General features: G+C 34.8%; 1 protein-coding gene across 1 annotated transcript in view; it reads right to left on the reverse strand.

Moving 5' to 3' along the window:
• Positions 1–2,288: 2,288 nt before the first annotated feature.
• Positions 2,289–23,083, reverse strand: part of LOC149786796 (DNA polymerase theta-like) — an 81,682-nt gene continuing 60,887 nt past the window's right edge. Inside the window, exons 22-28 of the mRNA XM_089975981.1 lie at positions 19,019–19,148; positions 16,634–16,819; positions 15,902–16,086; positions 11,281–11,392; positions 8,510–8,634; positions 7,520–7,658; positions 2,289–5,287 (exon numbers count right to left, since the gene is read on the reverse strand). Of these exons, the coding sequence (XP_089832107.1) occupies positions 5,067–5,287; positions 7,520–7,658; positions 8,510–8,634; positions 11,281–11,392; positions 15,902–16,086; positions 16,634–16,819; positions 19,019–19,148 (1,098 nt within the window). The 3' untranslated portion in view covers positions 2,289–5,066. The remainder of the gene's footprint in view (positions 5,288–7,519; positions 7,659–8,509; positions 8,635–11,280; positions 11,393–15,901; positions 16,087–16,633; positions 16,820–19,018; positions 19,149–23,083) is intronic.

Raw genomic sequence — 23,083 nt, forward strand, 5'->3', positions numbered from 1 at the left:
ACTTAGTTTCATATATATATATATACACACACACACACACACACTGTCCATGAGCATGTACTTAATGTACTAACAGATCTGTATCAAAGCAGTTTGTTATGAGTAATTGTGAGAATAATCGACATAAACCCTGATCTACCAGCACATGAAGTGATGGCAGATCAAAGTCTATGTTGTTTGCCTTAGAAATTATAGGTTTTCTTTTCCTGTGTAAGTTGGCAACTGACAGCTTTTACTATTATAATCAGAAAAGCATGAAACTTGTTTTTCTCAAAGATTGTTATTCACAATCATAAATGAGTCTGAAAATGTGAGTAATTTACATTTTTCATTTTATCACTTGCACAGTCAGAAAATCTGAGATATTATGTTCCTTATAACCGTAATTCCAGCTGTGGTCTTCAGTGATGAAAATTTATAAACTGACAGGCTATTTAAAAGAAACTAACTGCCCTTCGCTCAAAAATACAATTTTTATTTCTACAGCACATGACCTGGTATATAGCAAACGAGGCCCAGAATAGAGGAAAATTTTGAATCCATTGTCCCCTCTGGAAAAACACTGAGAAATTTGGTTTAGTGGAGTAACAAAATGTACTGTTACGGTAAAACTTGGATGACTGAGATTAATCATAGGAATACATGTACTTGGCAGAAATCACATGACTTGCCATGACCTGGAGTAAAACTTTATAATGCTTGAAAGATCCAAGTTGAAAACTTAAGTTTTTGAAGCTTAGCAGCAATCCTCGTAAACCTTTTTGAAATGAAGCCATAATCAGTGCTATTTATTTCTGGAAAGATTAAGTCTAAAGTAGTTATTATGTCAGACAAATCACCGGTTTTCGCCTATCCATCAAACAATGGCAAACCAAATCATGCAACCTGTGCATTCTGGTTTGGATTTTGCAGTGCTGGTGGTAAAAGCTAAATATAACCATCCAGATCAGACACATTTCTGACTGGCTTAGTGTCCAAACTGACTCGGAGCTATATGACTGAAAAACTGTTAAAACTACGTTAAAAATCCAAATCACAAACACACTGGTTTTTGTTGTTGTGGGGTTTAATGCCTTTTTTCAGCACACCATAGGCTATACATTGTGGCCAGTATTAATGGTGCAGGAAGAACCCCGACCCACGAGAAGCTACTGGCAAGCTTTCTCACATACCCACATTGGCCGAATGTTAGACTTGAACCCACGCAGACAGAGGTGAAATGTCAGTGATCCGTAACAGAGAGCACTTTAGATCACTCGGCAACTCTGGGCCCCCACACATACTGGTAATATGTTGTATGCAAACACCCCACTGCATGAAATTGAGATTTATTTTAAAGTCCTCTTCAAAAAAGCTTTTATAATGTCATGACTACATTTACTCATGATAATATACACAAATTATGATGTAAGACTCTGGAGACAAATCCAAATACTGATTAAAATTTAGTACCCACATATTGCAGTTTGTACATACATTTTGTGTGTGATAAAAACATAACCTACTAAAAAAAGTTTTTTCTTGAAGTGAACTAATACAAAAACTAATACGAGAATTGTACTCGGATTAGTTTTAATAGTTGGACTTGACAACCATTAGTACATACTGGTCGTTATGTAGATATATATTGTATGTTTACTTTTTGTCCATGATTGTAGATTGTAATAATCACATATAAACAACATATTAAATAGCATAACTGTAGGTTATATTATAAAATAATATTGCTATAAATAGGTTTACTTGGGTCTGGGTTCCAGACCCAGCATTGATAATGAACTTGTTGACAGTCTGAAATAAGTTTTCATTCGTATGATTGTGTATTGCAACATGTGTCACCTGGGGATGTATTGCAACACGTCACATGGGAATGAATTGTGACAGAAAGTCATAATAGAGTTGTGGAGATGGATAAATGGAGAGAAGTGAACAATTATTCCTGTTCCTATCACTGTTCTTATTCTATTTTCAGTCTGCAGAAGTATTTAATGTTGTGTTTAGATTTAATTTGAGAGGAATTATTTATTTAAATTTTTAAAATTTTAATGTGCTCATAAGACTGTTTGGACTATACACTATCTTTGGATCGTTGTTGTGAATTCATTCAATGAAGTTCTGCACAGTGTCATTGTGATACATTAAGACTGTTGGCAAATCAGCACATTTAAGACCTAGAATTCACTCAGAACACCATACTTTGGACTTGTGATAAACTTCCTCTTAAATTTTCATTTTTAACTTAGAGAATAAGGATGAAAGTTATAAAACATTGTAGACTTTATTGTATTTATAACTAGAACATTAAATGAATTTATTAATGTGCATTTCATTACATTACATGAAATTTAACAATATGTACATTATATCTGACTAAAGAATTCATTGGAAAAAGTATGATTTAATTACAGGCAAAATCGGCAAAAACAAATTCATTGGCAAAATATCAGTATATCCTTAAACATTAACAACACACTTCCTGAGATATAAAAAGATGCATTTGTCAAATTTCATATTTCTGAATCAAAATCTATGAAAATGTTTTCTACAGAATGTAAACAACTGTGATGCAAACAAATCTTAATGTGTAAAAGATAAACTACTACATCATTTTTGTGAAAACAAAAACTTCACAACACTCGTCCAATAATTTATGAACACATGAGTCCCTTGAAGGGACTACTATCAAAAAAACTTTCCAGAAGACCATGATAAAAACAGTTCTTCTTTCTTACTGCTGAATGATGAAATTTCTGATATGCATTAGTGATAACTAGATTTTCAAGATGGCCACTATGGTGTAACATTAACACCAGTTTCATTTGAGACCAACTAGACATCATATGAAATCATTTTGTGAAAACTCCATGATGATATGATGTCCATACATAAGAAATAGTTTTTCAAGCTGACCATCATGGTGGCCATAGTGGATATAAGCTCAGCACCAGTCTCATCCAGGAACAACTGTATATAAGTTTAAATGTGTTAAAGCCCAAGTTGCTATGTTCATCTGTACAAGAGAAGTAGAAGATTTTCAATGTATGTCTGCCATGGTGACCATATTGGATGTCAGATCAGTATCATTTTCATTTATGACCAAGACCAGAATAAATCTTTTGGTCGAAATCTCATGTCAATATGAATTCTCTTAATGAACAGTGATAACAATGTTTTCAAGATGGCTGCCATGGTGGCCATCCTAAATGTCAGATAGCACCATTTTTATGTTGGATCAACTAAACAAGAAAAGAAGCCTTTTGCTGAAAACCCCATGTCCTATAACAGAGCAATCACCAAACTGGTCACAGTGAATGTGAGATTGGCACTTTTTCCATTGGGGCATTCTATACATTATGTCTTTTTGTGAAAACATCCATTTAATTTGATCATCCATCCAGGAGGCATAGCAATAACATGGCTTTCAAGATGGCCACTGTTGCAGCCATATTGGATGTCTGAGCAGCACCATTCTCATTTAAGATCTGCTAGACATCATTAAAAGTTTTCTGGTGAAAACCCCAATGTTAATATAAGTAGAAGCAGGAGCACTGAAAACCGGATTTTCAAGTTTAAATGTTGCTGCTTTTATTGTTGTAAAGTTTAACGCCATTTTTCAACACAAGATGGGCTATACATGGCGGCCAGTATAAATGGTGGAGGAAGAACCTGGGAAAAGCCTGGAATGAACCACTGACCCATGAGAAGCTACTGGCAAGCTTTCTCACATACCCACATTGGCCAAGCTCAAGACTCAAACCCACTCAGACAGAGGTGAGATGGCAGTGATCTGTAATGGAGAGCGCTTTATTAGACCACTCGGCCACTAGTTAGCAACTGTAGTGGCCACATTGGATTTTAAATCAACACCATTTTCATCTAGGACTAACTGAAGCTGAAATGTTTGTAAACTTTAATGGCAATTCTCCAAAGAGTTTATAAGTGCAGTGATACAAAAACTTGTGCAAAAGGATGGAGAGATGACAGACAAGAGGCCATCTTATAAGCTTGTCTGGTGTATGAGCTTAACAGCAAATAATGAAATGCATCTAAAGGTTAACATGAAGCACCCTTCTCAAATTTAATCATTCTATCAAACCATTTGGGTGCAATCATACATGAACTTTTAAACCTATCACAGTGTAAAAGTGAATTCTTACCAAGTTCCAAATGGAATGTGGCATAAATAATGGGACCATTGACTTTGACGAAAAATATGAAAATGATTTTGTGACAGAAAATTTTGCCTGAAAAGTAAATTCAGATGTCTTTTGTATGATTGATTAACATATGAAAAGACCTTTGCTAATACATAAGCTTGCATTCTGTTGGCATCGACAATTTGATATGCATGAACTTGATTCTAAGAAACTGTTCCATTCTCAATTAAGGAACAATTTTTTCCATCATAAATTAATTTTAAAAAATTCTACAACAAAGAGAAAGTAAGCAGTTGTACATGCATTATGGTGAAAATGTACTGAAGATCCAAATTAATCATCTAAAATTTAGACCCATTTCCTCTAGTTTTCCCAGCTGTAGCCACATTGAATGTTACACCTATTTCCTCTAGTTTTCCCAGCTGTAGCCACAATAAATGATACATCCATTTCCTCTAGTTTTCCCAGCTGTAGCCACATTGAATGTTACACCTATTTTCTCTACTTTTCCCAGCTGTAGCCACAATGAATGATACATCCATTTCCTCTAGTTTTCCCAGCTGTAGCCACATTGAATGTTACACCTATTTTCTCTACTTTTCCCAGCTGTAGCCACATTATAAGTTACACATCCATTTTCAGTAGTTTTCCAGAATGTAGCCACATTATAAGTTAAACATCCATTTCCTGTAGTTTTCAGGATTGTAGCCATATTAAAAGTTACACATCCATTTCCTGTAGTTTTCCAGATTGTAGCCACATTAAAAGTTACACATCCATTCCTGTAGTTTTTCCAGCCGCAAGCTACATTAAAATTTACACATTCATTTCCTCTGGTTTTCCAAGCTGTAGTCACATTAAGAGTTACACATCCATTCCTGTAGTTTTCTCGAGCTGTAAACATTAAATTTACACATCCATTTCCTCCAGTTTTCCCCAACTGTAGCCACATTTCACTTTGACTGGAAAATGAACTGACAGCTTCATGGCTGTTTCCATCTCAGTTTTGATGATTTTTGCCGCTGTGGTAACATCTTCCTGTGCCACCTCATACATAAGCTCATCATGGAGTTGAAGGACAAGATATGCACCACTTGGGGGACCTTCATAAGCCAAGGACTCTTTATTTCCTATTTATAAAATATGGACTTTAACATGAAATTACATCTTTCAGATGTAGACACATTTTACCAGGTAAACGTTTGTTTGTAGTTGCTTTGGAAACATAAATGATCAAGAAGTTGATTCTTTGTTAATTAGGAAAATTAATTCAAAGAGTTGTTTTAATTTAAAATGTACATATATAATACGCAATCTGGATCATACATGTATAAAATATACAATCCCAGTAGTTTTTGTTGTTCTAATTTGGGGTGGAATATGGATCCCATTCCCAATCCAAAAATGAGGTTTATTTTCTTAATTCTGATTTAAAAATTCCTAATTCAGACAGAAAAAGGTAAATACTTAAATGACATTACTCATGAAATAATTTTAGCTTTATTTTAAGTCTCGCTAATAATGTCTTCTGGTCTAGGCATAACTAAGTCTCTCTAATAATGTCTTCAGGCCTAGGCATAATTAAGTCTCTCGTATAACGTCTTCCAGTCAGGGCATAACTAAGTCTCTCTAATAATGTCTTCTGGTCTAGGCATAACTAAGTCTAATAATGTCTGCTTGTCTAGGCATAAATAAGTCTCTCTAATAATGTCTACTTGTCTAGGCATAACTCTCTCTAATAATGTCTTCAGGTCTAGACATAACTAAGTCTCTCTAATAATGTCTTCTGGTCCAGGCATAACTAAGTCTAATAATGTCTGTTTGTCTAGGCATAACTAATCTCTTTAATAATGTCTTCAGGTCTAGGCATAATTAAGTCTCTCTAATAATGTCTTCTAGTCTAGGCATAACTAAGTCTCTCTAATAATGTATTCTGGTCTAGGCATAACTAAGTCTAATAATGTCTGCTTGTCTAGGCATAGCTCTCTCTAATGTCTTCAGGTCTAGGCATAACTGTCTCTCTAAGAATGTCTTCTGGTCCAGGCATAACTAAGTCTCTAATAATGTCTTCTGGTCTAGGCATAACTAAGTCTCTCTAATAATATCTTCTGGTCTAGGCATAACTAAATCTCTCTAAGAATGTCTTCAGGTCTTGGCATAACTAATTCTCTCTAATAATGTCTTCTGGTCTAGGCATACTTAAGTCTCTCTAATAATGTCTTCTGGTCTAGTCATAATGGTCTCTAATAATTTCTTCTGGTCTAAGCATATCTAAGTCTCTCTAATAATGTCTTCTGGTCTAGGCATAACTAAGTCTCTCTAATAATGTCTTCTGGTCTAGGCATAACTAAGTCTCTCTAATAATGTCTTCTGGTCTAGGTATAACTAAGTCTAATAATGTCTGCTTGTCTAGGCATAACTCTCTCTAATAATGTCTACTTGTCTAGACATAATTAAGTCTCTCTCATAATGTCTTCTGGTCTAGGCATAACTAAGTCTCTCTAATAATGTCTTCTGGTCTAGGCATAACTAAGTCTCTCTAATAATGTCTTCTGGTCTAGGCATAACTAAGTCTCTCTAATAATGTCTTCTGGTCTAGGCATAACTAAATCTCTCTAAGAATGTCTTCAGGTCTTGGCATAACTAATTCTCTCTAATAATGTCTTCTGGTCTAGGCATAATTAAGTCTCTCTAATAATGTCTTCTGGTCTAGTCATAATGGTCTCTAATAATTTCTTCTGGTCTAAGCATATCTAAGTCTCTCTAATAATGTCTTCTGGTCTAGGCATAACTAAGTCTCTCTAATAATGTCTTCTGGTCTAGGCAGAACTAAGTCTCTCTAATAATGTCTTCTGGTCTAGGTATAACTAAGTCTAATAATGTCTGCTTGTCTAGGCATAACTCTCTCTAATAATGTCTACTTGTCTAGACATAATTAAGTCTCTCTCATAATGTCTTCTGGTCTAGGCATAACCAAGTCTCTCTAATAAAGTCTTCTGGTCTAGGCATAACTAAGTCTCTCTAATAATGTCTTCTGGTCTAGGCATAACTAAGTCTCTCTAATAATGTCTTCTGGTCTAGGCATAACTAAGTCTCTCTAATAATGTCTTCTGGTCTAGGCATAACTAAGTCTCTCTAATAATGTCTTCTGGTCTAGGCATAACTATGTCTCTCTAATAATGTCTTCTGCATGCATTACTATCTGTCAGCTTCTGTTCCAATTGTTAGTTTTTGTTGCTTTATGCTACAAACAGATTAACTGCACACTGAGAATGCTAGTCTTAATTCTCCGCTTTCAACTCACAGAATCAAGCATGAAATCTTGGATAGATTAATGTCATAATGACACAAGGATTCCTTACCAACTTGAAAATTGTGTCTGTGGGTAAATTGTGAGTCTCTGAATGTTATCTGAAGTTTCTCATCAATGGCTACCATGGCAATCTTCACAAGATCAGCTGCTGACCCCTGCACTGTTGTATTTATTGCTTGTCTTTCTGCCTGCAATTAGAAGAAAAGAAAGTTTTAATGTTTGCACCATATTTAAATTATTCATCACTTTAGAGGTTAAACAATGAAATTATAATAGGACACCAGTTATGTACATAAGAAATTGGTAAAATTGCAGCAGTTTCTAAATTATTTCTAAAAGAATTCTCCTTCATCTGCATTAAGTTTTCCAATCAAAATTCAAATTTCTAGTCTTTACCAAAATAATTGAATACTGCTCTTGATACACATAATGAAATTTGTGTGAAAATCACAACAAAGGTGGCATAGAAGAATAAAAAACTGGTAAATTTACTGTTCAGCTGGTGATGATGTCACTGTGGCCTTAGTAACATAAAACCAAACAACTGATGTGAACTTACCTTTTAAGCACCCATTTCTAGGAGTGTTTGATCTTCTACCTGAAACTAATGCACCAGATCTAATAGGAATTCATTTATGGAAACCATGTCATAAAACATAACACACTTTAAACATAAGTTAATTCACCCACTGATCCTGACCTTTGGCCATTTTTGATTTGTCATCCTTGCCAGCAGTAGATGCTCTCAAATCCAAAACCTTTACTTACTGTCCACCCACCTACCACAAAACAACTGGCCCTTGTGACCTTGACACCAGATTTTGTTACCTATCAGTCTTTTGGGATACTCCCTTTCCTGATCCTTTTGTGGACAAAATATGCTGATAATGCATTAATGTAAGCTAGAGATCCTAACAGTCCAAAAACTTTAAAGAAAAACTGATGGTGGACAAATGGAGAGATGCTGAAATGGAAAATAGATAGAATGACATTGTCTTGATATGTTACAAATGACCATAATAAAATAAAGGTCTCCCACCTGAGCTCTTGCATGAGGGTTTGTACTGTTGATACCTGGAAGGTATCGTCTTCGCTCCAGGATTGTTTGTACATAACCCTTCTCTCGACAGCTTTCAACAGTTGTTCTCAGGTAACTTCTCATACCTGAAAAGAGAGTTGTTTAATTTCTAATTACAGCAATGACAGGCATTATGGCCTAGTGGGGTCAGGATAACAGATTCACATTCCATCCATTTCACTACATATGACATATGATGAAAGTTTGCTTACTCTAGGTTAGAACTCATTTGTATGTAGTTATCAGCCTCTACTGGGTGTTGACATGCACTGGACAGGAATTCTATCTTGTAAGCTTCGTGACACTTTTAAACCTTCAGTCTTGTGAGCTACTAGTAGGCTTAGGACTTCAATTTCTAATCTTAATTACAGCAAAGATTGTCAACAAAAAAATACATTGGTCTCACTCTTCAGACTGCTATCAACAGTGGCCACCCATTTTACCAGGTAAGTTTTTCAGTGCAGAAAAGGTGGTTGTGTGAGAGTGTGTGTGTGTGATTTGGATTTTTAATGTAACTTTAACAATGTTTCAGTCATATCGCTACAATGTCTGCAGTGTGACAGTTTATAGTGATGTCTAGCACTGGGGCATCATGCCGCAGAAATGTAGGACGATATCCCACCCAGCCACATTATCCTGACACCAGGCCGAATGGTCCTAACACTAACCTCTTAATACTGAGCACCAGGTGAGGCAGCTGTTAGTACCATTTTTGTAAGTCTTTGGTATGACTCGGCCAGGGATCGAACCCACGACCTCCCGCATCCAAGGTGGACACTCTAACCACTAGGCCACCAGAGCCGTCAGTTGTGCGAGAAAGAAACCACTGTACTGTTGATACACTTCTATTCACAGGTACCCAGTTTTGTGGATTTCAAGTTTGCTACAAATTGCAAATTTAAGGACTCCCTCAAAAATAGGACCAAATTAATTCAAAAACCAATAAAAATTTAGTTTTCTCCATAGCCGAAAAACCAAGTGCTAAGACCATACATTTTAATACAGAGCAAAGAAGAACAAGTAGATGTATATAATACGCTGACGGTCAGTGTTTATATTTATTTATTTGTAGGCTGCAAACTTTGAGACCTATGATAAAATAGCATCCCAGTATAATTACATGGACAATGTAGTGTAAATTTGTAAGTAGCAAATAATACCATCATATGACTGTGTTGCTAACAGCAGATGGCTATTACAGACTTATAAGATTCCAGAAGTTGTTGTCATTTACTTGCATAAAAGAAATGTTAATTTTTTTGTACCATGTACAAATTGTTTTCTTGTGCCTTGTATACCTATTATTTTCTTGTACCTTGCATACCTATTATTTTTTGTATCTTTTTTACCTATTATTTTGCATACCTATTATTTTCTTGTACCTTGTATACCTGTTATTTTCTTTTACCGTGTATGCCTATTATTTTCATGTACTTTCCATACCTATTATTTTTTGTGCCTTGCATATCTAATATTTTCTTGTACCTTGTATACGTTATTTTCCTTTACCTTGTATACCTATTATTTTCTTGTAACTTGTATACCTGTTATATTTATGTACCTTGCATACCTATTATTTTTCTTGTACCTTGTATACTGATTATTTTCTTGTACCTTGTATACCTATTATTTTCATGTACTTTGTATACCTATTATTTTTTGTGCCTTGCATGCCTATTATTTTTCTTGTACCTTGTATACATGTTATTTTCTTGTACCTTGTATACCTGTTACTTTTATGTACCTTGCATACCTATTATTTTCTAGTACCTTGTATACCTGTTTTTTTTTGTAAGCATTTACTAATGTCTGCATGTTTTTGTTCTCCCTCAACTACTCTATGAGAGTAGTCTATACCAGAAATGATATATGGTCAGGGTTGATCAAAAACCATAGACTAACATCCCTGAATGTTCATATTCCAAGTCAGACAAATACAATTTTCCAAGGAACTAATCAGAGACGGGTACTTTTTCCAATTTTAAAACCAGTTGGGCAAGCACCAATTTTCATATTTTAATCGCTTTATCTACCTTTATCTGGCCATTCGTACCTCTGAACTTACTAAATGCCTGAATCTAGCTCTCTTCATTTATTCATTCACAACTCATACCACATGTACTGTGAGTGGTCTTTTATAACTGTTGCATGTGCAAGTGTTTTATTACTGTTTGATTACATATTGGGCTAAGCAACTGCATTATCAACCAATCAAAACACTCAAAACAAAATAAATCTGGTATGATTAATTAGCAATGCTTAAATAACCTTGTTATATGGTGTTTACTCAACCCAGATATTCAAGAGCAGATTACTCTTTAAGCCCAACCCAATGAGTCAACTCAATTAAGTTAATGAAATGCACTTTAGCAATACAAATGTCAGTTTCCATTATGATCTTAACGAAAATATTTTGTACAATGTATATTCTTTTTTTTGCAATATTCTCAAAAGATTGAAATCTGGGACAATTGTATTCAAAAAAATGGTTGTTGTACATAAATATAAAATCTGTAGAACATGATTCCATGCTGACAAGTTTAGTCTTAAACTAATGCCTCATTTTTTATGCTCAACCACAATGCATTATTTTATGTCTCTCTAACATCAAATATTCTTAAACAATAGCAAGAAAATCCCTTATATAAAAAGGAGTGATTCCTTTAAGGGGACACAGCTGTTGCAAGCCAGTCCTAATGATAAAGCATTTACAGTTAAACAGGAAAAACTACCTGGATATTTGGCTTTAAATGTTTCAATGAAAGCCCCAGCATCATTATCTTCCACTCCCAACTGCTCCCCAAGAGCTTTGGCACCTATGCCATAGATCATACCATAGCATACCTGTCAAAAATCAAAGTTATAAATTAATTATAATACACATAACAATGTCACAATCTGTCGCAGGAAACTTCCCACTGTCTGATATCATAACTTCTGTGTCACATATGGCAACAAAGAGGGACATTTTAGACTAAAATCTGGACAAAAGTTTAAAAAGTATTTGAAAGGGGATAACATTCATGTGTTTGAAGATTTTAGGATGTTAATGGTGATTTACTCTCATGAATATGTTTAACTAGCTCTGTTGATACTTCCTCAAAAACTCAATTTGTGACAGAAAAACAAACCATTAATGTCCTTGCATACTCAAATACAAGACTGTTATTCCCTACTTTAAATACAGTATTAGTTCTAGTCTGCAAACTATTTGGCATGTTTCCCACGCTTTTTGAAAGATAAATTTCCAGGTCATTTCTAGGATTTTTCCAGGGTGAAATTAATTTTTTCAAGGTTCATATACGACCATTACTGAATGGAATTAAAGAACATTTTAGCTTTTAAAACATGCATTTTTTAATCAAAGACTTTCTATTTCAAGATTGCCAAAACATCTAAATCAAGAAAGATGATCATGCCACTAAACCACAAAATGTATCACATGAAACAAGTCTGACTACTGCATATTCCTGTAAACTGGCATGTAAAGTCATTTCATTGTACAGAATACAAATTCTAACTTTACTTGGTGGACCAGTGGTTGTTTCTGGGGTTTTCCCATGTTCTTCCTCCAACATTTATACTGGCTGCCATATATAGTCTATCTTGTGATGAAAATAGTGTTAAACCCTATAACAACAATAACAACAACTTGGCTTACCTTAATTATGTTGGTGTGATGAAACAACATGATAATGAACGCAAATTAGTTTTGTTTCCTTACAAACATTTAATTCTTAACATATTTGAATAATCAGTTGCAAATCACGATAACAATCTATATGCATGTTATACAATATAAACATTTCCTTTCACAGTCTGAAAAAATAACAATCAATGGAAGGTACGAGAATGTTATCTTGTAAAGAAAAAAGTTTAAACTCTGAATTAACCTGTGCCAATAAAACCAAAACAAGATCTTTAAAACAACCTAAACTCCTTAAGAGAATCTGGTTGGGTTGATTAAATTTTTACAAAAAGACTTTCAAAATTATATACTAGTGAATTAAACAAGGACTGAATATTCTGTAAAATCAACATATGTCTGCTTGTAATGTGATAAACCAGTCCCAAAACCTGTATTGATATTAACAGGAGCTTGTATTGATTTGTGATATTCAATACAAAGGATGACAATCTACCATTTCTCCTCTGATCTAAATATGATTTGAAACCAATGCTATAAGCTACATCACAGTGTGATAGTTCAGCACTAAATTTTAGTTCATCTCAGATATTCAACATATTGGACAACAAAAATTTGACTTAAAATGAATGGAAGTCTATTTTCTAATCCAGGTTTCCTCTGAATATTTTCACCACATTTTTCCCATTTGGATATTTAGCTTGGGATGTGGGTTTAGAGCAATTGCCTATTGAAAAATTGGAATTTGCCACCACTGTGCAGTAGTGGCATATGGTAGTTGCTTACCAGTGGGCCTAGCAAACTTAACTGATATTACAACAAGTCATGCCTGCATAAAATCTATAGGAAAAATGATTTATTTCTTAGAAATGGCAAGTATTATAATCATTATGTCTTTAATTCGCTGACAGACTAGATGAAACAACAGCATAGATGATACCTGACCCAGTATTCGCCATTTGCATTACTAGTCACATGACTACACAAATCTTAGACTACAACCCAACAGTCATGAGATGTTAACAGCAAACTCCTAATTTTGTCGTACAAAATTCAAATATATTATATAAAAGTCAGATACCTTTTTTAATAACCAGAAAGAACATACAATTCTCAAAGTATATTTTTTGAGAACAATGACCAGAAACCTGTCACTGTAGCAGCAATCTGGACAGTAAGATTCATCAAGCACAGAGCTCATGTCAATGTGTTAGTCATGTGATACAATAAAACCTGTGTAGTTGTTCTTGGAATAAATATATAAAGAACTTTTTGTTTTTTTGTTTTTGTTCTTTATTGTTACAAACAGTATATGACTTTCATTTAATATTTTTTTTATTATACAAGATTTGAAATGGGTTATTATTTATATCATGTGACTACTGAATCTATGATGTCATGAACATGTGGGCTGCAAGATTTGTGCATTCATGCGACTAGCAATGTAAATCGTGAGTACCAGGTCAAATTTCATCAACGCCATAAATTCATCTAATCTTTTAGCAGATTAAAGACATAACAACGTAAAACTGACAATTTCTGAGAGAAAAAAATACATTTTCATTTCAATTTCATGGAGGTATGACTTGATGTAACAGCATTTAAGTTTCCTAGGACATCTGGTAAGTGGCTATGCTTTGACACCACCACGTTGGCTTTGAGTGATGACAGACTGGTTTTCAAACTTATACATAAGAAAGGATGCCAATATAGAGCTATCTGTGAAGCAACCAGTCTATTAGTCGAATCTAATCCACTGTGTGTTTGGATTGGCTCAACAAATATTTTTATAGCAAGCACCTAAATGACCCATATTACAACCTCTGAATATTCTGGTTAGAACTCGATAAATTTAACTCACGATCAGTTCAGTTATGACTCAATTATATAATTGTTTCTAGTGTCAAATGTTGACGGAAACTTCAAAGGTTTCTCCTGACTTTCATCAATATTTGCGAAATTCAAGGATTTTTCAGTTGGGAAGAAAAAAAAATTCTCCTGACTTTTTCCATGATTTCCCAGTAGTGTGGGAACCCTTTATTAGATCACTCTTTACAGGCCTCCTGCAGACTTGACAAAAACAAATTCCATGACCTTTACAAAACTTTTCCAGGGCCATTTCACAAAACTCAAGGACCAAAATATCTTGCATTGTCAAGTAAATTGATAACCATGTCTAAAACAAGTTTCTTTAATTGGTGCTCGGTACTCTATAAAATTAGCAATTATCAATTTTTTCAACTCCACAGTCAGAAATTCCATGACTTTTCCACAACTTTGCAAGGTTTTGAGAAATTCTATGATTTCTCAAGGCCCATGAAATTTATTTTTAAATTTCAAAACTTTTCTAGGATTTCAGGACCTGCAGGAACCCTGTTAATATTATTTTTTTAATTTAAAATGGTGGATGGGTGGAGCGTTAATGGCACTTTTCACACATTATTGGTTATATCAAACCGAGCAAATGGCAGCTAAATGCCTCTCCCAATGACACAATGACATTGACTGGCCTGGTTGTTTCTTAATTTATACCTGCAACCTCTTGCATCATGATTTAGATGCTCCACCAATGAAACATCCATGGTTCCTTATTTATTACGAGAATCAGAAGGAAAAGAATCCAGATATTAGAAGCTGATGCATGTAAAAGTTTGTAGATGGCAAAGGTAATCAAAGAAACTCCTCAGATATAACAGCTAAGCTTACTGCACTTACAATATCATACCAGATGATAGCAAACTACTGCAACATCACTTGATATATGTTTATTATATAAAATTGCATGCACAGAAATGATAATGAAAGTAAAAAATTCTGTCAAAGTGGAAAACATCTGAACCCATAGCTTGAAACATGTGACAGTTTCAACACCAAACTATACTTGGTTACTGAGCCATGTTGTTGATGAGGAAGTTCAGACAGTTGTTGTAGGATTTAATGCCATTTATCAGCACAAGATAGGTTATACATGGCGACCACTATTAATGGTGGAGGAAGAACACAGGAAAACCCCAGAAAGAACAACCGACCCACAAAAAGCTACTGGCAAGTCTTCTTGCATACCTACATAGGCCGAATCCAAAACTCGAACCAACACAAAGACAGAGGTTAGATGGCAGTGATCCGTAATGGTGAGAACTTTAGACTACTCGGGGCCCCAAGTTTAGACAGTAGCATTGCTGATGTGGCAAAGTGCTTGTCAGATGGACATAAAAATAATTAGATAACTCTTACAACTATTGAAACAATTCACTGTATGTGTCAGAGATAGGTCTCTTGTATACTATATATTTTGTTTGTGTCTGTACCAAGTCCATCGCACCTGTAATGGTAGAACTGGTGTTTACTTTGGCATAAAAATCTTTCATATCCTATGGCTGTGACATTATGAAAATCAAAAGCAAGTACCTTGTACTTTTTTTTGCCTATCATTTATTGCTACCTATATTTAGGTACCACATACATTTTTATTGCAAGCAGCATTGACCCTGATCTGTCATCACATAATTACCAGCACATCAGGGTCTACATTATTTGTTCTGCTGATTAATCCCAACACTTATGCAAGGTCTTTGTAGTTTGCAGTTGGAATCAAATTATACTCAAGTCTATATCAGAGTTACTTGGACAAAAATAAAATCACAGGACTGAAAGCATGTTCTGTGGGTAACCTCATCACAGGATTTAAAGTATATTCTGTGGGTCACCTGCTTGGCTTGCTGCCTCTCTTGAGTGGTGACATTTTCTGGATGGATACCCTTCCACTGTGCAGCTATTTGCTTGAAGACATCCCCATCCTCATTGAGAATCTTAATGAGCTTCTCGTCCTGAGATAAATGAGCAATCATTCTCAGTTCCAGCTGGGAGTAATCAGCTGCCACAAGCAGGCCACCTGAAGATAAGGCAAACATGTCTAGGGAATAGTTCATAATTTTTCTACAATGTAATGAATGTTCATTATTACATCCCTTTTAATCACTGTTAGGCATGCCATATCTGATTAGTCACTCTCTATTTTAATTTAATACATAAATTGATTCCATTAAAATCTTCATAAGTTTTGAAGCCCTCAACATCTACAAGAAACAGAATACAAACAAGTGAGCAACCAAAATTTATGCAAGACTAGTCACATTATCATAGTACCAGTTACTCACAATGCCTTGCTGAAAATTGCTTATAATGGCTTAAAGCCTGGCACTGTACAGGAATTTTAATGGTATGTAACTGTCTACACAACTTTATTTACCAGGTGGCAAACATAATAGGGTTCTCTTGTTGTTAAAGTTAGTAGTTATAATTTTTTAATTATCAAAGTACTTATTTTAGAAATTTGAAAGGATGTACCTATTTGGTTCCGCTGAAATAGCTGGTTACTAAGTGGCCTAGAAACTTGACTGTTATATTCCTGTTAAAAGCAAAATCAAAAATTTACACACCTTTAAACGGTACAAAGGCATGTCTCATGCTGACTGAGAACTTGGAGCCATTATTCTCCTCTGTTACCCTGGATACCTGGCGGGCAACACCCAAAATCTGTTGTATTTTGGAGTTACTTCCCCTGCCTTTCCTTCCTGTCACAGCTAAAGACTGTGCAACTGATGGTGGACTTTCTCCTATCATATCTACATGTAGAGTAAATAAAATTGATCATTCTAAACTGAAACTTCATATAATGATGCAGATTAAGTTGATATCTTGTCTAAGTGACACAAATATTATATAGCCGCTTGAAGATTATTGGTTTCAAGCTTCTTTGTACAAAATAACAACCAGATTATTTGATTTCCAAGCTAATGAGGAGTCCACTCCTTTTCTCCTTTAAGATGTAAATACACAAAGCATGCATGCACTACATAGTTTCCTGTCTGTCAAAAGGGTTTACACAGAAAAATACAATCTCTCTAAACAAACTTGTTCTCTTTATTGAGATGATAGTGACTGTTCTTGAAGGACTTTATACCTTTGCTACTCCACAATTTACAGAATTACATCTTGCTAAAAAATCAACCAAGCGTGTGTGTGTGTGTGTATTGAGGTTTAATGGCATTTAACCACAATATAAGCTATATAGTGCCTATAAAATATTACATTCTAAATATGTCACTTAAAGAACTACAAAAAAACACTTTAAGAAAAATAAACCCTTCTATAAAAAAAACAAGACCAAAGGGTAACAATGCTAAAGTTGTTATAATCCACACAAAATGAAATATAAATGAGGAATGACAACGCTGATATGAATATTAATGATAAAAGTGGGTTGAATGCATAATCAAGCTAGAACTAATGGTCCATTCAACACTTACTGTATGGTTGAAATCAGCTTTATGCCGATTCCATTTACGTACTTTCGTTTTAATGCCATTTATAATGAAGAAATGATATTCAATTTGCACCAATGAGCTTGTTTTTATGCCATCATTGGCAACATGTGATGTGACTCGCATGCAGCTCACGAATATATTATATGCATTAATTTGTTTGAAAATTGTGCATAAATAATCATTACTTGAAGACTGAGATTTAAATTGTCCAAGAACTATCTTAATTTACAGTATACTATGGGAAAATTACTTTTGATTTATGCCATAACCTCAGGAACACATCTCTGGCATAAATCGAGCGACACCAGTATATAATTGCTTATAAGATGCATCCAACCACAAACTGCAAACACCAGATTGTCCATTGCATAATGTACTGGCAGATTTTTATCTGTGCAGTTTGTTAGGGGTTATCAGTGGAATAAACAATATTTCCAATAAACAGAATGTCCATTGCATAATGTACTGGCAGATTTTTATCTGTGCAGTTTGTTAGGGGTTATCAGTGGAATAAACAATATGGACATTGATCTGCTGGCACATTATGAAATAACAAATCAAGGTCCATGTTGTTTCTAGTTGGACTTTACAAAAAAGCAAGTATAGATAGTAATTAATAACGATGACTGAAATTTTCAGATAATTAAGGTCTGGATTATAAAGTTGTACTTGAAAAAGGTATTTCTCTTTAAGAAAATGTAATCATAATATTTTAAAACGTATTTCATTTTGTCATGTTGCATATATGCAATATCATGCAATGACATCCCAAAAATGTAAATTTATAATGTCCATGGTGTCTAAGTAAACTTCTGATACATGAAGTGTCATTAAGGAAGATAATTTATTTATAATGTCTATGGTGTCTACACACACTTCTGATAACTGATGTGTCATTAATGATGATACATTATTTATGATGTCCATGGTGTCTAGGTACACTTTAGATACTTTTATTAGTGATGATACTTGAATTATGGTGCCCATGGTGTCTAACTACACTTCTGATACAAGTGTTAAAGAAAATACTTGAATAATGATGTCCATGGTATCTGAGTACACTTCTGATACATGTGTTAAAGAAAATACTTGAATAATGATGTCCATGGTATCTGAGCACACTTCTGATACATGTGTTAAAGAAAATCACTGAATTATGATGTCCATGGTATCTGAGTACACTTCTGATACTTGTTAAAAAAATACTTAAATTATGATGTCCGTGGTATCTGAGTACACTTCTGATATGTGATGTGTAATTAATAACTATACTATATTTAAAATGTCCATGCTGTCTGCTTACACTTCTGATACACGATGTGTGATTAATGATGATACTTTATCTGTGACAAGACTCAGTATAGTTCATGATGTGACACAATGAGTATCACATTCCTTTTAAACTTGTTCCCATACTGACTAAGGCTATTCATCTAATCCATAAACTTCATACAAAGCTGGTATTTATTTTTGTAAGATGGTTTATTTCTAATCAACCTGGCATGGTGATATCAAAGTCCTTTGGAACATTTTGTAGGTTTGGATCCATCATGCTGATTCGTCCTGTGGCTGTGTGTAGCTGGCATGCCCCAAATATTCTGTGCATCCCCACACGACTGTTGTAAATCTAGAATGCATAAAAACACAAATATCCCTCCTATATAGATAAGTACTTAAAATATCTGAAATAAATATCAACACATGAAATGCATAATAATATGATCCTAGAATATACAGTACTCAAGGCTACATACGTACATCGCTGTGCTATGCATGGATAATTCTTTGTTATTTCATATTTTGAAACACATTTCAGAATTAAATTTTTTAATTGTTAGTAAAGTACACACATTTTGACATGTTTCTGTACTTATCTAGTCAAACCTGTCAACAAAGTCACCTCTTTTAAGCAGCCATATGCATATAGTGTAGAGAAGAAGAAAAAAAAAAACATTCACTGAGCAATTACTCCATAACTGATTGGAAGTAAAGAGCCTTTCTCCTAAAGGCTGGTTTACTTGAATCCCCAAGCTAACCACATCTACTGAGTGTCTGCTCTATACACCATTACTTTAATAATTCACACCTGGATAACTTGTGAAAAAAATTATAATGCTGGATTAGGCATGGATCCATTTTTTTCTCTCTCCAGAAAATGTCAAATGAATCAGAAATTTTAATCAATATTATTATAGTCTTAACTTTTAATATGAAGTCATATATTTTGCTACATATTCTTGACAAAAAAAATTCATTAGTGTGTAAATAGCAATATTTTATAAAAATTTCAATCATTAATGCCAACTGGTTCAAATAACTTAAAAATAAACATAAATGAATTTTTTTTTAAAATTTGAAATGTGTGTTTTAGTTCTATATTGTAAATCAGTTTTAGTGTAATCATCATAAGAGTGAGAAGCCCTCTTATATTCAGAATGCACAAAATCTCAATCTACCATTACAGTTATCTCATTCGGCATATCTGTGAGACCTAATTAACTGCTGACTCTGTTTTGATCTCCAATTTGCAGGTGTATTGTTACACTTAAATTAAAGTAGACCCCCTTTTGTATTATCACATTAATTATGTCATTTGTACCAAATCAATTAAAATTAAAAGGCATGTAGTCACGATCGTGTGTCAGGTTAACTTATTTCAATGGACCACTTGAATACTGTTATAAATATGACTGTGCAAGTAACATAATTAAACTACCTTAAATTATCGTACATGTGACCAAAGACACCAAGGCAACCATGTGAAAGGAGTACTTGGTGAATGTAAAGCTTTGTTTGACATATACAATTCATTATGGAGAAGTAAGTTCGAAAGTTTGTAGTAAACTTAAAATTCCTGAATTGGCACTCAAAGATTGGCTCAAATATGAGCATAAGTTTCACTATTGTTTGCAAATAAATTAAAGCATCAATATTTCACCAATTAAAAAAGGTTTCAAAAATTGAGTTTCAACATTTACAAATGTTTCATGAAACAAATGACTCTACTCATTTGAAGAAAAGGAATCTTGTTTTGTTGTGATGTAATACACAATGTTTTGGAGGTACATAATGTATCACACATGTACATGATGTGTTGGAACCTCTTGGAATAATGTTTTTTTCAAGATCTCTCAGAGATTGTTTATCTTGAAAATAAACTAATTTATTCCAAAAATTTCACTTTAAAAATCTGCTTATTGACACCTTTTTGCAATGTCATTATAAAATAAGTATTCAGCCATTAAAAGCACCATTACAGCCTCCATGATGTCTAACCATGTTGGCACCCCTTTTTCATTTTTCAGAGGTCTCTTTGCAACTTGCACCCTCGCTTATACTGTGGTCTACATTTTTGGACCTGACTGTATGCAAGTTATCAAGATAGATGTATGTCTGATTATAAGTATATGACCTTTCTCATATAGACTAGTTTTTAGATCCCTAAATGACCCTGTTTACAAAATATATAACTCCGTATCTGATTGGACCATTCTCTTATCAGCCCCTAGCTGACCTAATTTAATAATCTAGTGACCTTTCAAATGACCTTTCTCCAATAGGCTGGTTTCTACATTTCCTCAGCTGACCTAATTTAATGATCTAGTGATCTTTCTTGTGACCTTTCTCCAATAGGCTGGTTTCTACAAGCCGCTAGCTGACCTCATTTAATGATCTAGTGACCTTTCTAGTGACCTTTCTTCAATAGGAGGCTGGTTTCAACATTTCCTTAGCTGATCTCATTTAATGATCCAGTGACCTTTCAAATGACCTTTCTCCAATAGGCTGGTTTCTACAAGCCCATAGCTGACCTCATTTAATGATCTAGTGACCTTTTTAGTGACCTTTCTCCAATAGGAGGCTGGTTATGTGAGAAAGCGCTTGCCAGTAGCTTCTCGTGGGTTGGTGGTTCTTTCCGGGGTTTTTCCGGGTTCTTCCTCCACCATTAATACTGGCCGCCATGTATAGCCTATCTTGTGCTGAAAAATGGCGTTAAACCCTACAACAACAACAACAACAACCAATAGGAGGCTGGTTTCTACATTTCCTATGCTGACCTCATTTAATAATCTAGAGGCCTTTCAAATGACCTTTCTCCAATAGGCTGGTTTCTACAAGCCCCTAGCTGACCTCATTTAATGATTTAGTGACCTTTCAAATGACCTTTCTCCAATAGGCTGGTTTCTACAAGCCTCTAGCTGACCTCATTTAATGATCTAGTCAAACCTGTCAATAAAGTCACCTATTTCTAGCAGCCGCATGCATAGAGAAGAAAAATGATCCATTAACTATAATTATTATTCATGAGTAATTATTCCATATTGATTATTATTAATTATTATTATTATTCATGAGTAATTATTAATTATTATTATTATTAATGAGTAATTATTGCATACCTGATTGAAGTAAATGACCTTTCTCCCTAGCCCTACTTCATTCATTGAATAATTACAGTATTTTAAAATTAGATTTACCTTGCAAAAAATAAACTTTAAAATCAAAATACATTACCTATTGGTTTTGAATAGTTGAATTTGCCAGTGTGGTGAGAGGCTGATGACATCAAGAACAGAGGAGTGGAGGAAAAACCATCTCAGCCTGCTCTGTGCTGAATTCCAGAGAGTCCACCAGGACTGACAGGATGTCCTTGTCTTGCTCTAGGAGTGGCAAGACAGGACTCTGTGACCCTATGACTCTCTGGCATTGGGGAGACATGTCTCTAAAGGAAGCCTCAACCTGAGAGTCATCAAACAGAGTGAGGAACTGTCCAGAATGGCAGACTGAACAGGAGCATGTCTTGTCTTTCTGGTGGCACGTGGGGAAATAGGGCCTGCCTCTCCCCTTTCTCTTAAAATCCATCTTCCAAGTTTGACCTTCAATATCAATCCTACCTTGATGCCAGGGCCCTGATGTCCATGGTTGCATTAACGGGAAGGATAAGGCACATCCTGGAAAGATGTCCCCACATTCTGTATTGATTCAGAGGGAAAGAAACTGGATGAAAATATGATCCCCTTCTGTCACTGGACATCTGTAAGCTGGCTTCCAGTCAGCCATGGGGTCGACCAGTAGCATAGCAAGAGGCAGGGTCTTGACCTGATCCCTGTACCAAAGGAGTTCCCATGACCAGTTACCACTGAATGCTGACTGATGACTATAAACTGGTCAATGACCAGTCAGGTGGCTCTGATCTGTAGGAGGATCCCTCCTCAAAAACAACTGAGCTTGATTGTAGCTCTCCTCTGCCACTGAGACTTGATCTGCCAGTCATATCAGGGTTATATCCTCTAAGAGGGTGCTGCTCCTCCTTTGTGGTGGATTGTGGGAGGGCTTTATCTTACAAGTTTTGAGGGGATGACTGAATCTCCATCTTGATTAGTCATTTGGGATGTAACCAGGACCTCAAGGCACCTTGATTCTTATATGTCTCTGAAGTGACTGACCCCATAAACTTCTAAGATCAAGGAATGTCGTTGTAAGAAGGGCTACATTTTCTTTTATGAGTCCCTAAGGACCCAGAAAGAGAACTTGAGAGGCATAGAATGGCCCTTGAATCCTCCC

This window comes from Sinohyriopsis cumingii, chromosome 12 (assembly GCF_028554795.1).
Source record: "Sinohyriopsis cumingii isolate HCF-2022 chromosome 12, ASM2855479v2, whole genome shotgun sequence".
Classification (NCBI taxonomy): Eukaryota; Metazoa; Mollusca; class Bivalvia; order Unionida; family Unionidae; genus Sinohyriopsis; species Sinohyriopsis cumingii.